The sequence below is a fragment of the Suncus etruscus genome, chromosome 18 (genome assembly GCF_024139225.1).
Source record: "Suncus etruscus isolate mSunEtr1 chromosome 18, mSunEtr1.pri.cur, whole genome shotgun sequence".
Classification (NCBI taxonomy): Eukaryota; Metazoa; Chordata; class Mammalia; order Eulipotyphla; family Soricidae; genus Suncus; species Suncus etruscus.
The window spans coordinates 30,795,963-30,817,335 of NC_064865.1; the positions used below are offsets into that span (position 1 = coordinate 30,795,963).

General features: G+C 36.2%; 1 protein-coding gene and 1 non-coding gene across 2 annotated transcripts in view; both read right to left on the reverse strand.

Moving 5' to 3' along the window:
• Positions 1–2,734, reverse strand: part of KIF6 (kinesin family member 6) — a 601,782-nt gene extending 599,048 nt beyond the window's left edge. Inside the window, exon 1 of the mRNA XM_049764755.1 lies at positions 2,669–2,734. Within this exon, the coding sequence (XP_049620712.1) occupies positions 2,669–2,734 (66 nt within the window). The remainder of the gene's footprint in view (positions 1–2,668) is intronic.
• A 16,433-nt stretch (positions 2,735–19,167) lies between these two features.
• Positions 19,168–19,300, reverse strand: LOC125996890 (small nucleolar RNA SNORA51). The gene has a single exon (XR_007491552.1). It is a non-coding gene; the product is annotated as a small nucleolar RNA SNORA51 (small nucleolar RNA).
• Between the last annotated feature and the right edge of the window lie 2,073 nt (positions 19,301–21,373).

A 21,373-nucleotide genomic window follows, 5' to 3' on the forward strand; every position in this document is an offset into this window, starting at 1 on the left:
TGTCTAGAGTACAGGCGGGGGTTGGGTGGGGGAGGAGGGAGATTTGGGATATTGGTGATGGGAATGTTGCACTGGTGATGGGTGGTGTTCTTTACATGACTGAAACCAAAATACAATCATGTATGTAATCAAGGTGTTTAAATAAAATATATTTAAAAACTATTTAAATTAAACTAATTAAAATATCTAAAATACCTTCTAATTTATTAATGGACAAAATAGTATCATGTAAAATATACCACTTAAGGAATAAGATTAATGAAGTAAGGAAGCTACAAAATAAAAAGAAATAAAATAGATCTTTAAATTACTCTTGATTTGATGCTATAAACATCATTTCTAGTCAGTGAAATAATCTGGGGCACAGACAATATCACTAAAGTGGGAATTCTATATAAGAACAGGGCAATAACTCAACATCTTTATCTCATTTCTCATATTTTTATATGTGGCATAATTCTGAAACTTGATAAAAATTATAAAAATATAATATTATTTCTAAAAATGCTTGCTGGAATAACAAACAATTTAGTCCACAGATTTTCACTGAATAAATGCAAGAAGAGGTACAATCAAATAACCATACAATTAATTTTATGAAAGGGGAAACTTCAATATTATATCCAAGTTCTCCACAACACCCTCACTCAGGCTGAACCTAGGCAGATAAGTTTAATATTTTTGGTTAAGGATATGAGGCTAGAAATCTTATTGACATCTAAGCTACTTTTTGGGGGGTGAAGGATCACTTCTCCAAAGGTGCTCAGAAAATCATTTAATACTTGGGGTACCTGTAGGCAACACAAGGGATTCTCGACCTTAAAGGTTGCACTGGTGAATGGGGGTGTTCTTTTACTTATAACTGAAACCCAACTACAAACATGTTTGTAATCATGGTACTTAAATAAAAATATTATAAAAAAATAATCTCCCTGATGCACTTTGTAAACCTTCATTAATCTTTTGGGGTCCTAAGGATGTGGCTCTATGAATAGAGAACATGTATAGTATTTGTAAGGCCCTCAGTTTCAAGTTTCCCAAAGCACCAACTTGTTTTGTTTTGTTGTTGTTTGTTTTGGGGCCACACCAAGGGGTGCTCAAGATTAATCCAGGCTCTGAACTCAGAAATCAGTCCTGGCAACCTCAGGGGACCATATGGAATGCAAAAGATAAAACACCGATCAGCAGCTATGGGCAGCATGCAAGACAAACGCCTTACTAACTGTACTGTCACTCTGCCCCCTGGAGCACCTTCTTTTTAAGGAGAGTGGGGGATGTGAAATAGTAATTGGATAATGTCATGGTCTCATTGCATATGGCTTTATTCCTGAACTTAAAATTTTCTTTTTCTCATTCATCTTCTCCTGGATGTTTTCTATGACTAAAAGACTGGTGATGAAAGACACTGTATTCTCCTTGTTTTAAACACATAAATTAAATGAAGAAAATGCTAAATAAAAAAGTGATAAGGGGGGCAGAGCAGTGGCATGAGCCGTAAGGTGTCTGCGTTGCATGGGCTATCCTAGGAGGGACTGCGATTCCATCACCCGGTGTCCCATATGGTCCCCCAAGCCAGGAGTGATTTCTGAGCACATAGCCAGAAGTAACCCCTGAGTCACCGGGTATGGCCGGAAAAAAGTGATAAGATATTATACTCATGTAAATATATATATATATATATAGTGTAAAAAGATGAGCAAATATACGATATTAACACATATCCAATAGTTCAGAATCACACATCAGATTGCTCTTGTCTAAATCCTCACTTTGTGAGGCAAACAAATAGAAAACAGAATCCCAAACTTTTTTCTTAAGAGCAAACTTTGTCCTTATAAAAAATTGCTATCAAGGATTATGCCATGTATTAGTCTTGGTCAGATCATTTAACTATAAGGGAAAATTTGCCAACTTTGGTGCTTATGTGGTAAAAATGACTATGCTCCTGCCTAGGAGAAGCAATGTTTTAAAACATTTAAGAAGTATGCAAAGCATCTCTGTTCAGAAGAAAGCCAAAGTCTTCCCCTTATGTGTACTCTTCTGAGCTTAGCATGCCAGGAAAAGCACACCAGAAATACTCAGTTCATGCTTCTGAGTAAAAAAGCGAATGTGCACTCCAGGATTCATGATCCATCCATATCTGTAATGAGAGCACGTTAATAGTCATGTTCCATTTAAGAATAACAATCCATTTGGTCAGCATCCTGGAGTGGACCCTGCGTGCAAAGCCAGCCGCAGTAAAATGCTTTGGGGAATCTTTATCTAGTATCTGCATTAGATTTCAGGGTCTTATTTCTCTTATTTGCACCTTTCCTGCAAGGGTGTAAACAAGTTCACACTTGTTTTCCTATGTGTGCCTAACCTTGGAAAGATTGGGAGAAGATTCTGTGGTGAAGGCAGAGTGATTGTGGGTGTGTTAACTGGCAAACTAGCAGGACTCTGTCCAGCAGGGTGTCTGGAGCACTTTAGGGCAGGGTAAGTGGGAGTCCCAGTGCGCCTCATCCCTGTCCCCCAGATGAGTGAGTTGGTTGACATATGCTTAGCAATTTGCACGGCTTGGGCAAGGTAGGCAGGTTCCAGCGCTCCAAGCCCATCCCCTCTTTCAGGCCCAGACCCAGGCAACCACCCAAAAATGTCAAGCTGCCACCCCTGCTGCTGCGACTCGTACCCCTTGCTGATGCTTCCGGCCAGAAGGTTTCACCCTCGCGAAAATCTGGATGGTCTGCTTCACCATCGCCTCACCCACCACAGCCTCACTTTCTCGCGCCCGACCTCGCCAAACTTCCACCAGCGCCTCAAGCAAGTCGCAGCCTTAGCAACAGTAACTATGGACACTACCCAGAATGCACCGCGAAGCCCGGACCCCGACGCCTCTTCCTGATTGGCTGTCGACTGGAAGGCGGGGCTTATGGAGCACACTGGGCCGGGATTGGGCGAGGCCGAGTGATGATTGATTGCTCTGCGGGTTCTTGTTTGAGCTCTGGGCTTCTTGGGTGTGCTTCCAGAGTTAAAGCTCGCGCTTAGTCAGGAGGGTGGCAACCATCTTTCTTGCCCTCTTCCTCAGTGCACTCTTTCTTTGCGTCGACACTTCTTTTTAGCACTCAAGTCGTTCTGTTGGTTGTATTCATTTCTGGAAGAAAGTCACTTGTCGCTTTCTAACCCACAGAAATGCTGGACTGGGAATCCTGAACTGAGCAAAAAATAGCTTCTGACATTAATAAATAGACATTATGGTCGGTTACAACCTTGTAACCACTGTGTTTTAATCGCATTAATGACTTTATTTAAACACCGTGGTTACAAGATTGTTCATAATACTGTTGGGTTGTTTTTCTTTTACAGGTGCAAAGTCGTTCATGGTTGACTTTCAGTCATATAATGTACAACACCCTTCCCCACTGCACTTCCTGCCACCCATGTCCCCAATTTCTCTCTCACCCTCCTCCCTGCCTTACTCTGGACAGGCATTTTTCTTCTCTCTTACTGTCTTTTTCTCTCCCTTCCCTCCCTTTTAGATACTGTGATATGAAATATTGTTATTGAGAGGTATCACGTCTATCACTTTATCTCCATTCAGCACCCAATTCTTGTCCAGAGTGATCATTTTCAAATATTGTCATGGCAGTCCCTTCTCTACACTATCTGAACTCTCCCTCTACTTGTGGCAAGATTTCTACTATGGACTGGTCCTCCTGGACCTTGTCTTTACTGTCTTTAGATATAATTAAGATACTATCTTTTTTAAATATATATCCCACAAATGAGTGAGATCATTCTATGTCTATCACTCTCCCTCTGACTCATCTTACCCAGCATAATACTCTTCATATCCATTCATTTATAAGCAAATTTTATGACTGGATTATTTCTAACAGCTTTGTATTCCTTTGTGAAGATGTACCACAGTTTCATTATCCAATCATTTGTTCTCAAGCACGTGGATTATTTCTAGATTCTGGCTATTATGAATAGTGAATATAGGAATGCAGAGGGTTTCACTACATTCTTTGGGCTCATAGGATATATATTCTTAGGAGTATTATTGCTGGGTTATATGGAAGCTCACTTTCTAGATATTTTTAATAATATTCATATTAATGCACCTCTTAGAATGGCTAAGCAATGCAATTTATGCCACTCTAACATAACTGGAAAAAATGCAATATGGAACAATATCTTTGAAAAACAGTTTCATATTTTCATATGTATAAAATTATGCACAAGATTGCATGTGGCCCAGAAAGTGAAATAAAACCTGATTTCATTTTTCATTTTAAACTAACTTGGTCCAGAAAATAAACTGTGTGATTATTGTAGCTTTATTCACAATTACCAAAAACTGGAAACAAAGTAAATATTCTTCAAAAGACAGCTGGATAAAGAAACTGATACATCTGCATATTGAAAAGGAAGGACTGATGGTGGCCAAAGTAATTAATGTAATATCAGATTTATTATTCTGAGTTACAGATGCCAGATTTAAAGTTAAAGTCTTTAAAAATCTATTTATATGAAATTCTTGTGGAAAAATTTATTTGGACAGAAAAAGAGTTCAGTGGTATTAAAGGCAGGGGAAGGAAAGGACAATTACAAGTTGGCACAGAAGATAACCCGTGCACAGTTATTTCTGCAGTTATGGTAGAAATGTGATTTCTGTTTTGATTATAATTGTGACTACATGATTATATTTTTCTAGAACCATCTATAAATTTTAAAGTAAATTTTACTATTATAAGGCTGGCACAAATATAAAATGGAGGTTGAGACATAAATAGATACCTGAGATAAAGAAGAATAGGGGAATTTGGTACTCAAAAAATCAACTTTGAGCTGGAAAAATAGCACAGTAGATAGGGTGTTTGCCTTGCAATCGTTCAACCTATCTGGTCCCCTTAAAACTTTAAAAGTAAGCTTTTTAGCTTTCTTAATACTTGTTGAATGGCAAAGAAGAACTAAGTCAAAATTAAGCAGCTTGATTGCTTTCATATCTTGGTTCTAGTGACAGAGGTCTTTCCAAGATACTAATATTGTTTTTCAGATAGATTCTCAGAAGAGTGGCAACCTAATTGTATATCTACAGATGGATGAGTAAGCAAAAAGTGATGTATATGTACATTTACATATATCAATCTATAATCCCACTAACATTTAATAATATAGAATAAATAACTATTCGACCTCTCAAAGAAAGGCCAAAAAGTTAACAGCAAGCAAGGGAGGGAAAATAAGAGACACTACTTTGCCAGGTTTGTGAAAGAACAAAGTACAGAGGCCAGTGTAAGGAAGGGGCTTTTGTTCTTCTCAGAGGGAGTGGAAAGGTTGCCAGTGAAAGAAAGGTAGCAAACATTTGCTCCATTTGAGTCATTACAGCAGTGCCTGCTCATCCAAAGAGCACATATTCCAGGAGCCATAGTGAATGCCTAAAAATGTGGATGATATTTTACACTATGTTTATATGTATATTGGTTTTGGGGTCACAACCGGCGGTGCTCAGGGGTTTCTCCTGGCTCTGCACTAAGAAATCTCTCCTGTCAGAAACAGGGGGCCATATGGGATGCCAGGATTCAAACCACCATCAGTCCTGGGTCCACTGTGTGCAAGGCAAATGCCCTACTGCTGTGCTATCTCTCTGGCCCTATGTTTATATTTATATACAAATACCTATGATGGAGTTTAATGTGTACATCTGGCATAAGAGATTAACAAGTAAATAAAATTTCACAATTAAAACTAGATTTTATAACAAATGTTATGTAAATGTGGTTCATACAATATCTTATTGATGTAATATTTTGAGTTTTTTTGTTTGTTTTGGGGCCACACCTGGTGATGCTCAGGCAGGGGTGGCGAACAAGTTCGACACAAAGAGCCAAAATTTTAAACTGTGAGAGTCAGAGAGCCACACCACGCAGTGATCTGTCAAAACAGACAAACACACAAAAGCATAGAATTTTAACAAGAATCTGTTCAACACATATTGCATTTTGCCATTTTGAGTGAAGGTCAAAATCCTGCAGTGATGGTGAGGGTGTGCTGTGTCCTCCACACTAAGAACTAACAGCAAGATGTGACACAATATGAGACACACGGGTCCTCCCCCCCCCCCCCCGGCCGTGGAGTTGTTTCCGAGGACTGGGAGACGGGATAACGCAGCCTGGGAGTGGGACTATGCTTTCGGAGCTCTCTCCTCAGAGATCCCTCCTCAGAAACATCAGAAAAAAATCCAAACTTGGCAAAGAGCCACAGTATACAAAATAATGATAAGAGGCAAAGAGCTGCATTCATTTTGGCCAGGAGTGGCTCGAGATCTGCGTGTTCACCATCCCTGTGCTCAGGGGTTACTCCTGGCTAAACACTCAGAAATCGCTCCTGGCTTGGGAGACCATGTGGACTGGGGGAATCGAACTGTGGTCTGTCCTAGGTTAGCGCATGCAAGGCAAATCCCTACCGCCTATGCCACGGCTCAGGCACCTGTATGTAATATTTTGGGGGCACATCTGATGATGAGTATCTATCACTGCAAACATAAGAGGGCATGATCAGATGCAATGAAAGAGTCAGAGTAGCCAATGGTATATGCAAACAATTTCAAGTGCTGAATTTTGCAGTCTGCCTGTTTTGATATAGAGAAGCTTTGTGAATGGAAAGAGAAAAATTCTGGATCCAGTATAGGTGGATGCTGTATTTTCTGGCTTGGGCTTAAGCCATAATATCAAATACTTTGATAGAAACTGTGGGATCAAATCTTGTTTCTATCACACCTAAGGGAGTGTGACATTGGTCACATATTTGGGTTTTAAGTCACAATTTTTACAATAAGATAACAATAAATGTCTCGTGGACTTCTCTCAGATATTATGTGAGAATAAGTGTGAAAATGTACTGTGTTTCTCTGAGTAAAACTAGTTACTATCCAAAAGGTTCAGAACTTCTGGGATAGATATTTTTGGTTTGTAAATACCTCTTAAGGAGTAGAAATGACCATGACACATTTATGTACATAAGAAATACCAGGAATTGCAAACTCACATCTTTTCTAGGACAGGTTTATGGCAATAGGGAGCGGTCAGAGTAAACTGGAGACTGCATGCTCTCAACTAAAAACATTCATTTCTAAAGTGGGAAAAGCACAAGGTTGTCTAAATAAAGTACATCTATGAATCCTCAGTTTAAAAACCTCTGTTTCTGTTTCTGATAGAGCCAGCTTTATTAACTCCCAGGCCCAATGCCTCTGACATAGTTACCTAAATCTCAAACAGATGCTACTAATTAGTATTAAATAGGGTTTGAGATTAAATCTCCAATTCAGAGTGTCTGGATATCCCACAACTGAATATTTGTTCAGTGCTATTATTTTCACCTTATCTACTTGCTTAAGATGCCTTTAATTCGTTTAAAAGATTCTTAAGTTTTCTGCATTTGCCAAAATAACTTATAATCATATCAGGCAAATTAGCCAGAGTTTAAAAGTCTCAAATTGAAAGAAATTTGGCTATGCCTGAAGAGAATTTTTCTATAGACAAATTAGTTGGGTTTTGTTCATATTTTGTTTTCACGAAAATGGAATCTCTGCTCTGGTATTTGTTTGCAACTACCTTTAGTTGTTGGTGTTTCAACTATAAAATACACCACTTTTCCTTTTAAATTTGAAGAGAGAGCAATAAAAATTGCCTGGGCTGGGTGGGACTATCAAGATAGACAGGCTCTTGGTTTATATGCATATGATCTGGTTGTTTCCACTATGGTATCCTAAAATAATAAAATAAAAATAATATAATAACATAATAATACTATAATATTTTTAGTTGTTAGTCCATACCCAGTGTGTTGCTTAGGGGTAACTCCTGGCTAGGAACTGAGAAATTATTCCTGACAGTACTCTGGGGACTATACAGATTGTCAGTGATTTAATCCCACCTGCTGTACTATCTCTCCAGCCACCTAATTTTTTAAAATTGTATAGCTTAGTAATTTTGAAAACATAGAATAAACATAACAATATTAGACTACATTTTACGTTCCCTTTCCTTATCTTATTCATGTATTTGAGTAATTAATAATTCCATTTTGACAGCATGACTCCTACTTCTTATCATAAAATGAATCCACATGGTCCACTAACCATGGCTGGTCCTTACTAGTGAGATAGAAAGTATTTGTATGGGATTTTCTATTTATTTAATCAAAGAACCAAGGACTGTAACCAAAATTTGGGTACTTATTAGAAAATGGCGATACTAATAGAACAAATGCCAACTGAGATAAACTGGCCTTGTGCTTTTATAATGACTACTTTTTTTCCCCCTAAAGTGAATTTAAGAATGCAATGGAGGGATGGGGAGAGAGAATTTAGGAGTTAAGGTACATACCTTGGTTGAGGTCAATCCCAGTTCAATTCCTGGCACTACAGGCTCCCCTGAACATTCATGAGGTTTTCTGAGTAATGATGTGTGACTTGGGTAATCCCTGGCACCACTAGGGCCTGAGTAACATCACAGCCTCAGGCCTTTGCATTGAACCACTGTTTTGTTAGACCAAGAATCACCTAAAGAGGTCCCCTGGGATTCCTGAGCACTACTTGAAAAACTCCCACAAAAAATAATTACGCTCAGAGATCATCATTTTGGGTGTCAGGCATGATTCCTGCATGGTTCACAAGTGTTCTGATTGAGAACTTAATGAAAAAAAAAAAGAAAGAAAGAAAGAAAACTGAGATAGTGAGAACATATTTTCTATGGGTGATACTTAGAAATACCCTCCTCTGCTGAATGCCCATCAATCTCAGACATTTACAAGTGTCCAATCCCAAAGAAATCCCCTTATATATGGCAATATAAAAAATGGTCACTTATTCCATGGTTTTTGTAACAAGTGGCAAATACGTAAAGTATTTTCTGGTCCTCATTAAATGCTAAATAATAACAGCATGCTATTAAATCACAGAGTAAGGGTACCACAAAATCCATAATATATAATTTAAGCAAATAATTTTCTTTTGAGAATATGTTCAACTAATTTAAAGCATAATTTCATTAACATAACCATCTTTGCATACTCAGCAGAGTGAAATTCATAAAACTTTACCAGTACTTGGGATTACAGAATCACAGTGGGAATTAATGAATTTGGGAAAACTTGTATTTCCTTTCTTTTTCCTATCAAAGGTATAGATTTTCCACACTACCTCCATTTTTCTTCTTTTCAATTCACTCCTTTATATAAAAAAAAAAAGACAGAGGCCCCCTCTCTCCTGCTTCATTGGTTCCTCTTTATGAGCCTTCCTGGGACTCCTTCAATACAGCAACAACAAAGTCATTCAAGGTGACCAGCCACATGGAATTACAGTTCAGGCTCTCACTGGATTACAGAGTGTAGTATATGAACCAAATGACAGTGCCTTGGCATAGAAGGAAAGCTGAAAGATTCAGTTTTGAATTTAAAAAAATGACATTGTTTATATTCATACTCCTCATAAACAACCTGAATGCTTCACCAACATCCCAGTGAAGTTAGAAATGGGCTGGGTTAAAATTATTTCCAGGCCAAACAGAAAGAAAGAAAAAAAGAAAAAAAGAAAGAAGGAAACGAAAGAAGACAGAAAGAAAGAAAGAAAGAAAGAAAGAAAGAAAGAAAGAAAGAAAGAAAGAAAGAAAGAAAGAAAGAAAGAAAGAAAGAAAGAAAGAAAGAAAGAAAGAAAGAAGGAAGGAAACGAAAGAAGAAAGAAAGAAAGAAAGAAAGAAGAAAGAAAGAAGAAAGAAAGAAAGAAAGAAAGAAAGAAAGAGAAAGAAAGAAGGAAGGAAACGAAAGAAGAAAGAAAGAAAGAAAGAAAGAAGAAAGATAGAGAAAGAAAGAGAGAGAAGAAAGAAAGAAAGAGAGAGAAAGAAAGAAGAAAAGAAAGAAAGAAAGAAAGAAAGAAAGAAAGAAAGAAAGAAAAAGAAAGAAAGAGAGAAAGAAAGAAAGAAAGAAAGAAAGAAAGAAAGAAAGAAAGAAAGAAAGAAAGAAAGAAAGAAAGAAAGAAAGAAAGAAAGAGAAAGAAAGAAAGAAAGAAAGAAAGAAAGAAAGAAAGAAAGAAAGAAAGAAAGAAAGAAAGAAAGAAAGAAAGAAAGAAAGAAAGAAAGAAAGAAAGAAAGAAAGAAAGAAAAGAAAGAAGGAAGGAAGGAAGGAAGGAAGGAAGGAAGGAAGGAAGGAAGGAAGGAAAGAAGGAAGGAAGAAAGAAGGAAGGAAAGGAAGGAGGGAAGGAAGGAAGACAAGAAAAAATATCTTCAGAATACTGCTCTAAGTAATTACCCATCTTGTTCTATTTACTTTAGTATCTTTTCCTACATATTTCAGAATTAAAAGAAATGCTTACCAACAAATAACATAACAGATAAAAGGAAATGACTCGTGTAATACTCCCCTTATCAGAAAGAGTATTGCCACAGTATGACCCCCACATCATGAATCTAGCATTTTAGCAATCGACTTTGTCCACATTTCTCTTACCTCAACCCCTCTTACTCCCCAAGCTTTTATACTCTTATATGAGGAACTCTTATCCTGTCCAGTCCACTTAATACTAAATGTGAACTTTTCTCCTTCAGAGTGATTCCTTCTATCTACTATTTAAACCTCCTTGAGTAACATCATTTTGTTTGTTTGCTTGATTGCTTGTTTGTTTTGGGGCCACATCTGGCAGTGCTCAGGGGTTACTCCTAGCTCTGCACTCAGAAATCTCTCTTAGCAGGCTCAGAGGACCATCTGGGATGCCGGTGATTGAAGCCAGGTGGTAGGCTGTGTTTGGGAAGCAAACACACTACTAATTGTACTATATCTCTGCCCCACATCTCGATAAATTCTCATTACCCCCATTACCCCAACTTGATCTTAAGAGTTTCCCCCTGGCCACTTTTCTCTTATAGTGGCTCAAACCTGTTTTAAAATTCTTATATTCACACCTTCAAATATTTTTGTTTTTCTTGTTATTCATGATTGCCTTTTATTTATTTATTTATTTATTTATTTTTGCTTTAGTCTAACTCCTAATTACTTTTCCAGAGTCAGTAGAGTTCTTCCAGCTGTTTTTCCTTGTCACTAATCTGGTCTTCTCTTTTATATTATCTTCTATACATCCTACTACATTACTTTTTTATTATTTAATTTTTCACTTTTATAAAAAGTAAATATATCCATTCATGTTACTCCATATATAAAAACTACCAAACCCTAATTGTTACAATGTTCAGTCCAAATAACCTTTATAATGTGGAATAATAATTGGGGGGAAAGTTTTGTATTTTTGTTTTATAATATCAGTCATAGAGAAAAATAAAAATATTTTTGACTATGAAAATTTATGTGATGACTTCAGCCCATCCACACACCTGACCCTTGCTGAAAACACTGTCATAAAATAGGTCAATCATCACCACTGAAACTAAGCCAGAATCCTGAGAATAAGTGGGAAATAGAAAATTTCTTGTCTTTAAGTTTATATTTTCTCACACCTAGAATGTTTCCTGCCTCTAATGTACAAATGCCTTTAATGTACAAATGCATTTTGTTTTTGTTTAGTAATGATACTGGGAATTGTCATAAACCCTTCAAAGAAATAGTTGTTGGGTTAGAAGATAGCTCAAATTTCTGAGCATGTTCTTTGTATTTGGGAGACCTGAGTTTGATCCCCAGCATTGACAGAAGTGACTTCTGAACACAAACCTAGGAGTACTGCCAGCATGAACCCAAAACTAAAAGGCAAATGTTTTCGCTTCTATTACATCAAAAGTAAAATTTTCCTATGTTAAGAATAGCCCACTTACCAAAAACAGTCTAAAACCAAAATTTGCATTGAGGGGATTAAGGATATTACTATTTAAAACTCTAATAACTTCTTCCTCGAAGCAGTCCTAACTCCAAAAATAAAGTTCTTTTTTTATCCATGCAGCAGTGACATTTTATTTATTTATTTATTTAATTTAATTCTGTGTTTGTGTTTTATAATTTGGTGTTTGGTCTTTGTGCCAAATAGGCCACATCTCAGAGTGTTCAGGGATTACGCTTGGCTCTGTGTTAAGAGATCATCCCTGATAGGGCTCAGGAGACCAAATGCAGTGTCAGAAATCAAACTGACACCAAACCCTTTCATAAATTCTTAAGCACTTTTTTTTCCCCTTGTATGTTAACCACTTATTTTCTGCAGTTCCCAACATGGGCTTGCATATCTCTGTGCCTTAGTATAAATTGCTTCCAACAACATTTCTCAGTGCCCAAGACAAGTTCAAGCCATCATTAAGTTATAGCTTAATTGTTACCTGCTCTGTAAAGGCTATCGAAACTGGACAGGGAAAGTTAGTTACTGCCTTCTATGCTATTATGTCTTTGAACATTCCTTTGTATTGGAATTTTTTTGTTTTGTCAATGTGGCCTACATGAATCTGTAGCCAAGCATCTATGGAGTAAACCCCCCCCCATATTCAAAACAACCTTATGGAAAAGGATGATAGGAGGCTTTTCTTTTCCCACCTTTAAATTGTATTATAAAATTATCATCATGAAAACAGTGTGGTACTGGACTATAAAGACAGATGCTTAGACTAGTAGAATAGAAATGAGAGCCCAAAGACAAATACTCAGGTATGCAGATAATCCTTGACAAAGGTCCTAAAAGGTGAAATAGAGCAAGGAAGGCCTCCTAAACAAATAGTTTTGGGAAAATTAATTAATCACATTTGAAAAATGGGTACACCTTGTACAAAGAACATTAAAATGGGTTAAAGACATAAATATCAGACCTGCATTCATAAATTATATTGAGAAAAGGCAGAACCCTTCATAACGCTAAGTCTGGAAATAATTTAAACAATTCAGTGCTATTGATTAAAGAAATGGGAATATATCAAATTAGAAAGTATCTAAACTGCATAAGAAATAATGACCAAAGTAAAAAGACACCCCTGAGACTGGGAGAAAATATTTGCCCATCATCTATCTGACAAAAGAATTTTTATATTCCAAAATATATAAAAAAACATTGGTAAATCTTAACAACAAAAAAAAACTCTTTAAAAATGGGAAGAAGACATGAACAGAAACTTCCTCAAAGAAGTCATAAGGCATTTGACCTGACTTTGATTCCCAGCATCCAATATGGTCCTGTAATCCTGCCAGGAGTGATTTCTGAGCACAGAAATAGCCAGGAGTTACCCCTAAGTGCCACCAGGTATGGCCCAAAAACTTAAAACAAAACAAAAAATAGAAGTTATACATATGTCCAAGAGCAATATGAAAAAATTCTCTGCATCACAGATCATCAGTGAAATGCAAATCAAAACAATGAAATATCACCTCTACCAGTGAGAAATGCAGACATCTCTTTTTCAAAAGAATAAAAACAACCAGTGCTGGCTTGACTGTGGGGAAAAAGGAACCCTCATTACTGTTGATAGAATGTCTAAAAGTTCAACTTTATTTGAAAACAATATGGACACTTCAAAAAACAAATAATAGAGATATCATTAGATCCAGAAACCCTAATACCCCAAGGATCCAAAAACTATTCTAATAAAAGGCATTTATTTACTCTTCTGTGTCACTGCACGACTTCTCATTAGAGTCAAAATCTGGAAACAACCCAATGTACAAGAAAATATCTTTGGATAAAGAAACATATGTATATATAAAGTCCTGAGACACACTGAGCTCTGAAATGCCTCTGAAAAAATTTTAAATACAATATTAAAATTTCCATAGAGAAAATTACTGTGGACACACACAGAAAAATACTATTGAACTATAAGAAAAGATGAAATCATGCAATATGCTGTATGTGGCTGGAACTGAAGTGTATCATGCTAAGTGAAATCAACCAGAAAGAGAGAGATAAGATAGAGAATGTTCTTTCTCATATGTAGAATATAAAAACTCACAGTAAAGGATCAACAAATGCCTCAAAGTCACAGAATCTAAGAACTGGTCTATAGAACAAAATTTATCAAGGCAGAATAAATTGAGTAGAATGGTTATGGGGAGAGCCTGAGAGAGCAATCTTGAGACAATTGTGAAGAGAAAACTATGATGGATGGTTTGGTGTTGGAATGTTGTAACATAACATTGGCATAACATTGACAAGATTGTAAAATTGGAAATCACGGGAGCTAAAATACAATTTTTTAAAATTAAAAATAAAATTAAAATGTAGGGGTAGCAGTTAAAATGTAGCAGTTAGGGACACAATCTTTACATGTACTGGTGTCAACATTTGAACTGTGGAACCCAGCTCCCACCACCACTGGGTGTGGGAGGTCTTAGCACTTCAAGGCCTGAGTGAGCAACAAAACATTCTTCAAGTCCTAGAAATCATTCACCTAACATGGAGGGCTGAGCGGTAGGTGTGAAATTTCAATGAAGAAAATTACTTTCTCTTCCTGTCACCCAAGAGAACAAAGATAGCACAGATTGAGTAGAAACAGAACAAGGGAAGGAGTTGGAAACAAAGATAACATCACTGTTGTAATTTCTAAACCCACTTTCTTCAACCTCCTAAAGATGACTACAAATTTCCCAGGGCGATAAAGGGAGCACATTAACATTTGTATGAGTGGAGAATAACAGAAACAGAGATAGTATAGACGCAAAGTACCCATTGTTAACCGGTGAATTTCATCCAGGATGTCTGGGAAGTATTTAGTGAATCTAGGAATCAAATTATTTTTAATTGTAAGAGAAAGCCCCATTTAAAATTAGCAATTAAATGGATATTCACCTTTTATTTCATGTTAAAATGTGTTTGCTCAAAAGCTTGACAAAGGCAGTCTTTGGAACTTCAACAACTGCTTTTTCTCTTGTTCTGTGACATTTATTCCCCTAACCATTAAAGGAATGTTTCTGAAATTACATGGTCTGTAGCACCTTTTCTTTTCTCTTTTCCCAGACCTTGCTATTTTTCTGATCCCAGATCAAATATTATGTTCTCTGAGAAGCCTCTCCAGTGCCTCAAAGCCTACAAAAAGAGCTCTAGCTTTATGAGTCATTTGTATCCTGTACATTCCTATTGTATCACTTCAACACTTTATCATGATGACTTCTAATAAATTCTACTCACTCTCAAATCTCAAACTTTATAGAATACATGCTTTGCATGTGGAAGCCCTGGGTTTGATCCTCAGAATCACATGTTCCCCTGAGCACCATGCCAAGAGCTACCTGGGTAATAACAGGTGTGGTATCCTAACAAAGCAAAACAAAGAAACAGTCCCAGAATATGCATTTATTAGGCACTTAAAAATATTGCATCTAATGAAAAATATATTATACTTATTAAATTGATGAAAAATGCTTGTTGGGAGTCTTGCAGGGCTATTAACATTAGATCATATAACATGCTTTAATTCTCAACAGATATTGAGATTAGGACTTGGCTATATCGAATTTATTTGGGAGGTGATTACAAAATAAAGTAGGAAGAAAAACAATTTATAGATAGATTACCATAGTAAGAAACTAGGGCACAATTCCATCAAGGACTTTCTGAAAGACTTAGTGCTATTCCTGAGGACTGAACAAGCTTTTATTCTTTTATTCTAGCTAGCTTTTTAGCTCTGAAACTGTAAATATTCTTACCTCCCCAGGACTTCTAGTTTTACATGTATAGTGTAAGGATCCTTAATAGTTAAGACATTATATGTATTGACATTATAATTAAAAAGTTGCTTTTTCCTCACTCCTTCCAAAAAATCGCCTTTCCTTCATTTTTTTTTCTCCTCCCAAAATTATTTCTGGTGAAATCCTTTTCTTGAAATAGTCATAAAGAAACTGGGAAACCTGGTTGAGGTTAGCACTGAATTCCTTTGCCTGCACGAAGCATAATCTCTGCTCAGTGACAGTTGCCTTTGTGAGGTTGACAAGACCATTGGTTCACTCTATATGAGTTACTGTAGTCTTCTCAGAGTCCTCTTTTTTCTGAGAATTCTATAGGAAACGTTCTCAGCAAGCCAGATGAAAGTAGGTAGGACTCCATATTGTATCTGCTTCCTCTTGATCTGTGGCTCTTTATTCAGCTCACTGGTCTCAACCTTACCATCAACCATTTCCTTAGTATTACTCACCTTATGACACCTGATCTAGGTTTGCATTGTTTTACAATGCCTACAGATAGTTCCAACAATAAAGCTTTGTAGATGGTAAGCATTTTTTTCTCAATGAAATTTTATTCTTCAACAGTTGCTAAATTAAAAGTGATTTAATAAAAATTATGAACTCATCTGTGTGTCTTGACATAACTCTGTTTGTACATTATATTTCTATTTTGAAACTTTGTGATCAAATGAATTTGGAAAAATTCCATCCTCACGTTAAGCCCTTCCCAAAAGGCTTTAATAGCATTCTGTTGTATAGTGATTAAGAACATCTTACTATCCTTAAACAGAGTAGAAACTATTAAAGACATTACATATGTCAACTTCACCACTTTACTTTCTGCACACTGTATCACTAGGTTCTTTATTTACACAGGTATTACTCTCCTGTATTCATATTCTTTCCTCTGATTTGAACTTTCTTCTCTCTCATATATAAATTTCTATCACTAGACCAACCTCATCTTATTAGGCCCATTTTTAATTCCATAAGTTTTCATTTTACGCATAGTTTACAAAGTAGTATCTGTTTCCTGTCTCTAAATACCTTTGTCCTTGTGTTTACTTCTCTTAAAACTTTGTATATAAATGGATTTTGTATTTTGGTAGAATTTTCAGTAAAGAATGTCATTCCCCACCTTAAAGTATTTCTCACAGTATGTTGTTTTCTAGAGAATAGGAATGTTGACTCTCACTTTATATCCTTTGGCAAAATGCCTGGTGCATAAAGTTCAAAGAATAAATGTCCATTGAATTGAATTATAAAATTATTTTAATTTACATATAATAAAGATTACTTTGAAAATGTAGAGTTTGGTAAGGTTTGACAAATGCATAAAATTGTATTACTTCCCTTTGACAGGGACATATAAAATTCAATCACCCTCTAAAAATTTGTTTACCTATTGATGGTATAGAGGTGAATTATAACTGCATAGCCATCCTACTATAAGCCTGGCACACAACCACAATAATTTAACTCTAAAATGTATGTGTTTGTTAAAGAGTTAGCTGGAGGTAGTGGTATGAGGGAACCTGGCAGTATTTGTGAAGGAAAGTTAGCACCAGTTGTTAAATTAATGTTAGAATATTGTATACATGAAACTATTGTGGCTATATTGGTAAGTTATGGTGCCTAAAATATTAAAAAAAAGCTCAAAAAAAGTAAAACTTTATCAATCTTAAAAAGTAAAAAATAATAATCCAGTAGGGAGAAAAAGCTTGGATAGATAGTTAATAATGAATAAAGCTTCCTAGCTTTATGTATGATTAGGCATTTTAATTAAAAAGAATAAAAATATTTTATATGGGAGACCATAAGGGATGCTGGGAAACTAACTCAAGTTGGCTGAGTGCAAAACAAATGCCCTATCTGCTATGCTATCACTACACCCCACACTTTATCTCCTTTCAGCATCCAGTTCTGTTCAGAGTGATCATTTTGAACTATCATTATCATAGAGGTCTTTTTTCTGCCCTAATTGCACTTCCCCACTATTTATGGCAAGCATCCCACAATCAACTTGTCCTCTTGGATCTTGTCATTTTTTATTTTGGGATATTATTACCATTCTATCTTTTATTTAATCCAACAATTGAGTGTGATCATTTTGTCTGTTCCTCTCCCTCTGACTCATTTTGCTCAGCATCATACTCTTCATACCATCCAGGTATAAGCAAATTTCATGAATTTATTTTTACTAGTAGCTTCATAAATTTCCATGGCATAGCTGTACCACAATTTCTTTATCCACTCTTCTATTCTTTGGCACTTGTTTTTTTTCCACACTGGCTATTGTAAATGAATATAGGAGTGCAGAAGGCTTTTCTGCTTTGTGTTTTTTGGGTCCCTAAGATATTTGCCTCAAAGTACTGTTGTTGGGACATAAGGAAGTTCAATTTCTAGTTTTTTGAGGAATGTTCATTTTATTTTCCTAAAAGACTAGACCAGTCAACATTCCCACCAATAGTGAATGAGAATCTTTCTCCCCACATTCATTCCAGTACTGGTTGTTTCTATTCTTTTTGATGTGTGCAGTTTCTGTGATGGGAGATGACATCTTATTGTTGTTTGAATTTGCACCTCCCTAATAATTATTGATGTGGAGCATTTTGATTCCTGCACCTTTTGGTCATCTGTGCTCTTTGAGGAAGTTTCTGTTCATCTCTTCTTCCGATTTTTGAATGAGGTTAGATATTTGTTCTTGTTAGGCTATATAAGTATCTTATATATCTTAGATATTAACTTCTTATAAGAAGAGTATTGGGTGAATAATTTCTACCATTTTGTGTGCAGTCATTGAATCCTGGTCTGGTCACCATTTCTCTTGAGGTGCAGGAGCTTCTTAGTTTAATGTAGTCCTATTTGTTTATTTTTGCTTCTACTTGTTTGGTATTTCCTCCTTAAGGATGCTTTTAGCTTCAGAGTCATGATAGAGTGTTCTGCCTATATTCTGCCTATATTTTCCTCACCGTAGCTTATGTTTTCATGCCTGATATTAATGTCTTTAATAAATTTTTATTAGGCTTTTGTGCATGGCATTAAAGAGAGGTCTGAGTAAAATATTTTGCACGTGGCTCATCAGTGTTCCCAGCATCACTTATTAAAGAGGCTTTACTTGCTCCACTTTGTATTTCTTACTCCTTTATCAAAGATTAGTTGATCATATACTTGACAGTCTCTCTCAAGATATTCACGTCTATTCCATTCATCTGAGGTTCAGTCTTTATTGATAAGTAGTTTTAAATGTATTTGGATGTACTATAGTTTGCTTTTTTTTTTTTGTTTTTTTTTTTTTGTTTTTTTTTTTTGGGCCACACCCGTTTGATGCTCAGGGGTTACTCCTGGCTAAGCGCTCAGAAATCGCCCCTGGCTTGGGGGGACCATATGGGACGCCGGGGGATCGAACCGCGGTCCTGATCCTTGGCTAGCGCTTGCAAGGCAGACACCTTACCTCTAGCGCCACCTCGCCGGCCCCGTACTATAGTTTGCTAACTCACTCACCCTTTGTAGCACATAATTTTTCATTTCTCCAAGTTTATTTTTTTTTCTTTTTTTGGTCCCCCAATTCACAATACAGACCAGGCAAAGGGCCTGGGTTGAGGTGTGTATGGGGTGCATTTACTGTACCTCCTTTTTCTATACAGTCAGTGTAAAGAACATAGCCTGTGGTAAGCATTGGGAGGCCTTATCTTTTCTTTTCTTTTCTTTGATTTATATATATAAATCATATATATAATTAAATATATATAATATATAAATATATAAATAAATCATATATAATCATATATACTTTATATATAAATTTACATATATGGATTTTTTTGCGTATATATCCTTCACCAGTGCAACATTCCCATGACCAATATCCCAAGTGTCCTTGCTCCCCACCCCACACAGGCCTATACTCTAGACAGGCTTTCTACTTCCCTCATTCAGTCACATTTTGCTATGATAGTTCTCAGTGTAATTATTTCTGTGACTACACTAAACGATCCCTGTGGTGAGCTTATGTCAGGAGCTGGACCCTCCAGTCTTCCTCTATTTTGTCTCTGAGAATCATTACATAAATGTTTTTCATTTTTCTCAAAACCCATAGATGAGTGAGACCGTTCTGTGTTTATCTCTCTCCCTCTGACTCATTTCACTCAGCATAATAGATTTCATATACATCCATGTATAAGAAAATTTCATGATTTCATTTCTTCTGATGGCTGCATAAATTTCATTGTGTATATGTACCATAGTTTCTTTAACCATGCATCTATTGAGGGGCATCTAGGCTGTTTCCAGAGTCTGGCTATTGTAAACAACGCTGCAATGAATATAGGTGTGAGAAAGGGATTTTTGTAATGTATTTTTGTATTCCTAGGATATATCCCGAGGAGTGGTATAGCTGGATTGTATGGGAGCTCAACTTCCATCTTTTGCAGAAATCTTCATATCGCTTTCCACAAAGGTTGGACCAGACGACATTCCCACTAGCAGTGAATAAGAGTTCCTTTTTCTCTACATCCCTGCCAGCATGGCGTGTTCTCATTCTTTTTGATGTGTGCCAATCTCTGAGGCGTAAGATGGTACCTCATAGTTGTTTTGATTTGCATCTCCCTAATGATTAGTGATGTGGAGCATTTTTTCATGTGCCTTTTAGCCATTTGTATTTTTTTTGTCAAAGTGTCTGTTCATTTCTTCTTCCCATTTTTTGATGGGGTTAGATATTTTTTTCTTGTAAAGTTGTGTCAGTGCCTTATATATTTTGGATATTAACCCCTCAAATACCTTGGAGTCTACTTGCCTAAAGATGTAAAAGACCTATACAAAGAAAACTATAAAACGCTACTTCAAGAAATAAGAGAAGACACACTAAAATAGAAATCCATACCCTACTCTTTGATTGGCAGGATTAATATCATTAAAATGACAATACTCCCCAAAGCTTTGTACAGATCTAATGTGATCCCTCTAAAGATACCCATGACATTTTTCAAAGAAGTGGATCAAACACTTCTGAAATTTATTTGGAACAATAAATACCCACGAATAACTAAAGCAATATTTGGGAAAAGGAATATGAGAGGTATTACTTACCCCAACTTTAAACTGTATCACAAAGCAATAGTTATCAAAACAGCATGGTATTGGAATAAAGACAGATCCTCAGATCAGTGGAACAGGCTTGAATACTCAGAGAATGTTCCCCAGATATACCGTCACCTAATTTTTGATAAAGGTGCAAGAAATCCTAAATGGAACAGGGAAGGCCTCTTCAATAAGTGGTGTTGGCACAATTGGCTAGCCACTTGTAAAAAAGTGAACTTAGACCTCCAGTTAACATCATGTACAAAGGTAAAATCCAAATGGATTAAAGTCCTAGATATCAGACTTGAAACCATAAAGTATATAGAACAACATGTAGGTCAAACACTCTATGACATTGAGACTAAAGGTATCTTTAAAGAGGAAACAGTACTCTTCAAACAAGTGAAAGCAGAAATAAATAGGTGGGAGTATATTAAGCTGAGAAGCTTCTGCACCTCAAAGAAAATAGTGCCCAGAATACAAGAGCCACCCACTGAGTGGGAGAAACTATTCACCAAATACCCATCAGATAAGGGGTTAATATCCAAAATTTCTCCAAGTTTAATACCTAGTCATAAAATTCCTGAACCTTGTGATTAGTACAATATTGAGTTTATAAAATACACTGAAAATATTTTTCCAAAGTGACTTACAATTTTTCATTCCAATTAGCAATACTTGT